The 7763-nt window shown below is 35.7% G+C and overlaps 2 protein-coding genes across 2 annotated transcripts; both read left to right on the top strand.

Annotated features, from left to right (window-relative positions):
* On the top strand, nucleotides 1-2265 carry LOC108199051 (protein NUCLEAR FUSION DEFECTIVE 4). Its single transcript, XM_017366808.2, has 2 exons — nucleotides 1-1372; nucleotides 1694-2265. The coding sequence occupies exons 1-2, from the start codon at nucleotides 177-179 to the stop codon at nucleotides 2118-2120; spliced, it is 1623 nt and encodes a 540-aa protein (XP_017222297.1). The 5' UTR covers nucleotides 1-176; the 3' UTR covers nucleotides 2121-2265.
* A 1540-nt stretch (nucleotides 2266-3805) lies between these two features.
* Nucleotides 3806-7454, top strand: LOC108198173 (protein FAR1-RELATED SEQUENCE 5-like). Its single transcript, XM_017365942.2, has 5 exons — nucleotides 3806-3941; nucleotides 4233-5202; nucleotides 5873-6131; nucleotides 6216-6773; nucleotides 6847-7454. The coding sequence occupies exons 1-5, from the start codon at nucleotides 3917-3919 to the stop codon at nucleotides 7426-7428; spliced, it is 2394 nt and encodes a 797-aa protein (XP_017221431.2). The 5' UTR covers nucleotides 3806-3916; the 3' UTR covers nucleotides 7429-7454.
* The last annotated feature ends 309 nt before the right edge of the window (nucleotides 7455-7763 follow it).

Genomic DNA, 7763 nt, shown 5'->3' with positions numbered 1-7763 from the left:
ACCATTTCCATTCTAGTCCAAACATTTGAATAAATTAGAAAGTAGTTCAAATTCTAGTGATACCTGAGACAATAGCTTGCAACATGTTTTTCCAACTCCAAACTAATTCCCCACACTCTGTTTTCTCATTTATTCCCTCAAGCTCCATCTCTTCTACATGAAATTTTGCTCTAAATATGTCAACACAATGGCTTAGTCTAGTAGCCGCTATGTGGCTTCAATCCATAAGTGCCACAAACACAAACTTCCCGGCCTATTCTTCCCAGCTCAAAAGCCTCCTCTCCATCTCACAGCTTCAGCTCAACAACTTGGCCTTCGCTTCCGACGCTGGCAAGATTCTTGCATGCTTTTCCGGCCTGGCTGCAGCCCATCTGCCCTTGTGGCTAACCCTCTTCATAGGCTCAGTTATCGGATTTATTGCTTATGGTGCACAATATATTATGTTGGACCTCCTTACTTCACCACCCTATTCAGTTTTCTTTATTTTAAGTATTGTGGCAGGAAATAGTATTTGTTGGATTAATACTGTTTGCTACATTCTTATCATACAAAATTTTCCTCTGGATATGCAACTTTCTCTGGGCTTATCGACTAGTTATCAGGGGTTGAGTGCAAAGATTTATGGGGATATAGTTGAAGTTGTGTACAAGAATTCTTCAGCTAGTGAAAAAGCAAGAGGGTATCTTTTGTTAAATTCTGTTTTGCCTTTTATAGTTTGTATAATGGTTGCCCCTTTAGTCGCTAGATCATCTGATAATATTGGTGATAGCACAAGTTCAGGTGGTGGCTCATCTTATACTTGTAGCAGAAAATTGTCGACTGGATTTGTTGTGATGTTTCTGATAACCACGGCTACTGGAATCTTTGCTGTGATTAGTACTAGTTTGGGTGACTTGATATTAAGATCTAGTACAAGCACTCCGTTGATTGTATTGATTGGTATCAGTGTTTTGGTTATTTTCTTTCCAATTACTGTTCCTCTGGTGGAGAAGATCAGAGAAAATGTGCAGCACAAGTGTTGGATAAGAGAGAGGAGGGTCCGTAGTTTTCCTGCAGATGAACAGGCAGAAAATGGGAATCAGGCTCTCGCTTTGTCTGTAGAAACTGGTGCGGTGAAACATGGAGACAACAATGCTGTACAAGTTGATGAGCAGGAGACGGGACCATGGTTGATGATTAAGAAATTGGATTTCTGGATTTATTTCTTTGTTTACATGTTTGGCGCGACAATTGGGCTGGTTTATCTGAACAATTTGGGACAGATTGTGGAGTCGAGGGGGCACTCCAGAACGACTTCATTGGTGTCACTTTCATCTTCCTTTAGTTTCTTTGGGCGTCTAATTCCATGTCTGCTCGAATACTGTTTTACCAGGTATGGACTATGATGCTTGACATTGAAATATAGTATAAGATCCATATGAGGCCTTCTTCTAACACGTTGAGGTTTTAGATGGACTGGTTCTCAACATGATATCAGAGCTCTAGTTTGGCCCCAATATTCTCCTAATTTAATATGGACACAAAGATCCATTTGGGGTCTTCCTCTAATACCTTGAGGTTTTAGATGGACTGGTTCTCAGCATGGTATCAGAGTCGTGACTCAGATTATTGTTACTCTTTCTTGAACTTAATTCTTTTTATGTATGTCAAAAATTATGTCACTGATCACTGTTCTGCAAACAACTAAATTCAGGGCAAGGTACATGAGTTCAAGAGCCGGAGCAATGGCAGTGATGATGGCACCGATGACCGGAGCCTTTTTCATCCTACTTATAGACAGCAACATATGCCTCCATATTAGTACAGCTATTATAGGTTTATCCACCGGAGCCATCTCCTCAATCGCGGTCTCAGCCACTAGAGAGCTCTTTGGAGCCAAAAGGTTTGGAGTTAACCATAACATTGTGATAATAAACATCCCCATCGGATCCATCATATTCGGTAGCTTGGCAGCAATGCTTTACCGGAAAAATGGAGGCTTTGATGATGATGGAAAGTGCATGGGCATGAAATGTTACAATACAAGTTTTATTGTATGGGGATCACTGTGTTGTTTAGGGACTTTGTTAGCTGCAATACTTCACTCCAGAACTAGAAAATTTTGCTCATATGTTAACTGATCAGGGTTATAGATTCTTACTTGTGTCGTCATTACTCTATATGCTAAGCTTAAGCTGTACCACGAGTCTTCCTGTGAATAAGATTTTTACCCCTCCTTTCCATCGAGGTGTAAAATGATTGGTATTTTACATGATAGGTATCCGGCAGTTGTGTTAATCTCATCAATATAATTGTTTTTAATTGTCATGTGGAATAATTTTGGAAAAATAATTTGGGGTATCTAGTTTAGCATAAATTTTTATTTTTTAAATAGAAATTTTAATTATATTCTCTAAAAATCATTATTTAATTAATTCTTTCTTAAAAATCGTATATATTTTTATTTCCGGAATCAGAGGATTGAATTCTCTTGTTAACAGACATTGATATGTTTGGGTAAATTTCTTTCATATATACTCTGGTGATTGAGTGTATGGTTTATTAGCTGCGATATAGTAATAATCACATAAGCGTAATAATTACATTTGAGTATAAATTTTGCACGACAAACCTTCTTTGACGTGAAGGAAAAAAACATCAACACTTTAATTGGCTCCAGCCTCGACCAGGATGATTATTCTGTGAAAGGGACACAGTACAACAATTCGTAACTGTAAGTCTGCAAATATTCCCTCGGCCCTGTCACAAAAGAATTTAAGAATGTCTTTTCTTGTCTAATCTCATCAAAGGTTTGTGAAATATGGTGTGCTGGTAGAACTCTTGTACCACCTTGCGGGAAACTCCCACGTATGCTAATCAATTAGCAAAAAAAGAAAGAAAGATATATATGTACTTATTGATCAAATATTAAAATTATATTTCATGAATATTGTTTAGAAAAAGAATTATTGGTCATTTTAAAATAAAGACGGACGAATATTTTCAAACAAGCTGTTTTTCTTTAAAAAAACATGTCGATCAATAAATATAGTCGATCAACATTATATTATAAGAAGCGTAGTCCTATTTATTTATAAGTTATTTTATATCTCTTACTATTACAATCTTATTTAATATATTCAATATATATAAATATATAATACATCAAATAAATATATATTAATCCAAATTTGTTCTTTTGTTATTTAAAGTTTTAATTTGATGAAAGAAAATATATATTTATAATATTCGATCAGAAACATATCTTTGACAAAAAACAAAATATTCATATATTTAATTAGTTGTAAAAATATTGTAAGCCCCGCGTATCCTACAATCCTTCAACGATATTTGACGAAGATTACATAGGTAGATTCGATTTTATTTGCGACAAGAGTTTCACAAAACTGAGCTTCATAGTCCGTGTCTAGAAGTACTCCTGTCATAAAGACCCCTCAACTAAAATATTGAGTTGGTATATAAAAAATGAAAATTATAATTAATTTTTTCAAAACAATCGCATTCTAACCATACCGACCCCTCGCATCTCCAATAGTCTGTTTGCTTTTAAATCAATATATATATATATATATATATATATATATATATATATATATAGAAAAAAGTTCTGTGGAGACCAACTAATTTGGAGACTGCAGAGACCAAATCCTGGCCATCCAATTATTAAACATCCAATGGCTACCAATATTCACTAATTCTTTTTTAAATTTTGAAATAAATGCAAAATAATAGGAAAGTAGTGATGCACGCGACAGTTACATTTTGTTGAGCTTTTTTAGGAAAGCAGGTAACTGCTCTATCCTGTCTGACTCCACTTTCCTTTCGCTCATTTCAGTATCAACGTTCCGTGTTAAGATTTTCTTTTCTCACAAATCATTGTTGATCAGAATTGATTTAATTTTCTGATCTTGCAACCATGACTGTATCTCATGATACTTCAAGTAAGTGTTTTTATTTGATTGTTATTCTACACCCTTGAAAGTTTTACAGAAACATCGATCATGTATTGCGGTTGTGTTGCAGCATTAGTGTCTGTTGATTGTTAAAGTAATTGTACCCTTGCAAGTTTCCATTGCTTATAAAATATTATTTTGATTGATTGAGAGATTAAGTTCATAAATCATAAGAGTGCAAGATTCTGGGATGTACTGCATAACTTCACTCTTAATTGGATACACATATATTATTCCTTGTTCTGGTTTGTTAAATTATTTACATTGTTATTTTTTTAGGAATTCCTGTACAACCTCATCTTGAAAGTTCAGACTCGGAACACTCTAATTCAGACTCTGGTGAAGATATTTTTGCTGAAGAGATTACTAATTTTGAGGACGAAGACTTGGAAGATATAGATATAGCTGATAAAACCACTTCAAGAGAAGCATTTCTGAAAGCGACTACAGCCTGTTTGAACTCATGTGAAGCCACCTGTTTTGTTTCTCCAAATGGCTCCAAGTTTTGGACACCTAACTGCGATAAGGTTTTTAAACCTCACACAAATCAGCATTTTCCAACACTAGAAGATGCATTCAGTTTTTATCGTGAATATGGTCGACATTGTGGGTTTGATGTTCGTAAATCAACTGAGAGAACTAATAGCCGTGGTAAGTTATTGGCCAAATATTTTCAGTGCAGCCGTGGTGGTAATCCAGATGCAAACAAAGCTAAAACAGTTGACAGCTCTCAGAATCGGAGGACCACGTCAAGCAGATGTTTTTGTCCAGCGCAGATTATAATGAAACCTGCTGGTCAAAGAGGAATTGTCGTTATGAGCATCGTGGAAGAGCATAATCATGCTCTAATTGAAGGTCAGGAAAGAATGTTCTTAAGGTGTAATCGGAAATTGTCTCTTGCTCATCAAAATTTTATTATGGACTGCGCTCGTGCAAATATTGGTCCTACAAAAGCCTATACCTTAGCAAAAGAAATGGTCGGATCTTATGAGAATATAGGTGCTACCAAGAATGACTTTAAAAACTTTTCGCGAGATGTAAAACTTCGGATTGGGGAACATGATGCCGATCTGATCCTTGGGAAGTTCAAGGTACACAGAGAGAAGTCCAAAGGTGCTTTCTATTATTCTTACAAGGTTGATCGTGAAGGACACCTAACGGGACTCTTTTGGACTGATGTTATTGCTCAAGCAAATTATGAGGTTTTTGGCGATATTGTGTCCTTTGATCCAACTTTTCGCACGAATCGGTATGCTTTTTTTTCTAATTTCTCCTAACTAGTTGTATTTGTTAGGCAACTACAATTCATCTTCTTTTCTTGTTAATTTTCATTACAGAGTTAAAACTTTTTTTAAAATGCTTTAACTCTTTTGTTTTAATTTTCTTTTTTTTTATAGGAAAAAGGCTTGTATGTTATCACATTTTGCAATCTGTACAATGTTAAACTATTTGTTAAATTTCTGAAAAATGTCAAAGTGTGATAGTTGCGACATGTTGCCACCAGTGGTTCTGACATATGCTCATTACTCAAGGCTCCTAAATTTGAAGGCTACATACTTATATCCATATGCACATCCATGTCCTCTGTTATTAGTATATGTTATATCGAGGGGATATAGTTAACTCATTTAGGAGCCTCACCAGGTAGTTTTATTACTCACACTTTAATGTTACATACCATGCAACTTTAATGTTATTTGATTTGCCAAATAAAGCAGAATATAAGTTGTTTTCATGTGTTTAGTCACAACTACAATTATAACATATGTTTTATAGTTTAGAAAATCAGCTAGCTTTAATATTATTTTAGCAGTTCTATAGGTTTTCAATTACCTTCTTGATTTTACTATTTTATTTATTTGTTTACCTAGTAGATTATAGTATTTTTTGGGCGTACTGTTTTTTGTCTTGATTTACAGCTATAACATGGTATTCGTTCCATTTACCGGCGTCAACAATCATTGGAAGAATGTCACTTTCGCTGCTGGCCTTATTGCGAAAGAGAATTATAAGAATTTTAAATGGCTGATTCTTTCATTCAAGGAGGCAATGGGACGTGTTCCGTACTGTGTAATTACGGACCAATGTCCTGCTATTAAAAAAGCATTGAGACTACATTGGGATGTGGCAAAACATAGGCTTTGTATGTGGCACATAATGAACAAGCTCCCTGCAAAGGTTTGTTAATTTTGTATGCTAAGATCTAAATCACTGTTTTTTTGTATTATCTTGCACACTTCCTTATAATTCATTTTTTCTCAGATTGGTCCCACTCTTTCCTCGGACAAGAAATTCATGAATAAATTGAAGGCGACTGTTTATTCTGAACATTCAACGCCTGCTCAGTTTGAGGAATCTTGGAAGGATGTCATTGCAGAATATAAATTAGAAGGGAATAAATGGTTGGCTAAAATGTTCAGAGACCGGCGACAGTGGATTCCTGCATATTTTGGGGATGTGGAGATGGCTGGTCTGTTGAGGACAACATCAAGATCTGAAAGTTCTAATTCCTTTTTTCAACATTTTCATGAGAGTGGTGATACACTTGTTGAATTTTATTCCAGTTTTGAAAGTGCAATGGATAAGCAGCGTCTATCTACCACAGATGATGATAAAAAATCACGTGAAACTCCTCGAATGGAGACGACGATGCCTATTGAGAAGGATGCAGCTGATGTTTATACGTTGTCGATATACTACCTCGTAAGAGATGAGATAACATCAGCTTGTTTCCATACCAGCATGCCTGAAATGCATATTGAAAATGACACCCGTCATTTCACATGTGTGGATGATATGCTGAAAGGGAAAGTGTTTAAGGTAAAAAAAAAATTGTTTTGTTGCCTTTTCCCTCACCTAAAAATAAACTTAATGCATATCAATAACTCTACAGGTCTCTATTAGGCTCAGCGATAACACAGTTGATTGCAGTTGCAAGTGCTTTTTTCGAAAGGGTTATTTGTGCAGGCATTCTTTCGCAGCTTTAAAACAATGTGGCGTGCATAGTATACCTCGTCAATATGTAAAGGCACGGTGGACCAAAGATGCTGTTAGAAATCATTCATCGCTGGGACGTCCAAGTACTGATGTAAATAGCGGTACAGGTCAGAATATAAAACTTAAAAGGACAAGGGCATGTTTTGAGTTTCAGACTTTCATGGATTACGCATGGGATGATGAGGAAAAAATTGACAAACTCATGGCAGCATTGCAAGATATAAACAGCAGCATTTTCAGCAAAGATTGCAGCCACGAGAACATTGGTGATGCTCATCGCGCAGACAAGTTTGTAGGTCCTATCCCGCTGGAGGAACCATCGACTCTCAATCCGCTCTCAAGTAGGAATAAAGGTTGTGGATCTCGCCTAAAGAGCAGCATGGAAATTTCAATGAAAACCAAAAAAATGCGTACCTGTGGTATTTGCCACAAAATTGATGGCCACAATGCTAGGACCTGCCCTGTGGCAAAGAAATAAAAATTCCCCTAGAATGCTTCTTTTTATTTTTCAGGAGTGTTTTTCAAGTTTCAGAATGTACCTTTTACATTTTTTTTCCAGTTAAGATATTGATTAAATGTAAAATCAAATTTCTTGCTTGGAGCATCTATTATTTTCCTCACCGTACTATATATTCTAAGATTTTCTTGTTAAGAGCCGGAATCTGAGTGCAGAATCCCTTTTGTTAAAACCTGAAAATATAAGTGTGTGCATTTTTCATATTTTCTGTCCTGCTCTATAAACAAAGTATGTTGCAGTACAACAGCTTAGTTTTTTTAGTTTGATGCAGTTTACCATCTTAGTTGTGTACTCCT

The sequence above is a fragment of the Daucus carota genome, chromosome 8 (genome assembly GCF_001625215.2).
Source record: "Daucus carota subsp. sativus chromosome 8, DH1 v3.0, whole genome shotgun sequence".
NCBI classification, from domain to species: Eukaryota; Viridiplantae; Streptophyta; class Magnoliopsida; order Apiales; family Apiaceae; genus Daucus; species Daucus carota.
The sequence above is the reverse complement of the archived record's forward strand: the minus strand, read 5'-3'. Positions and strand labels throughout refer to the sequence as shown.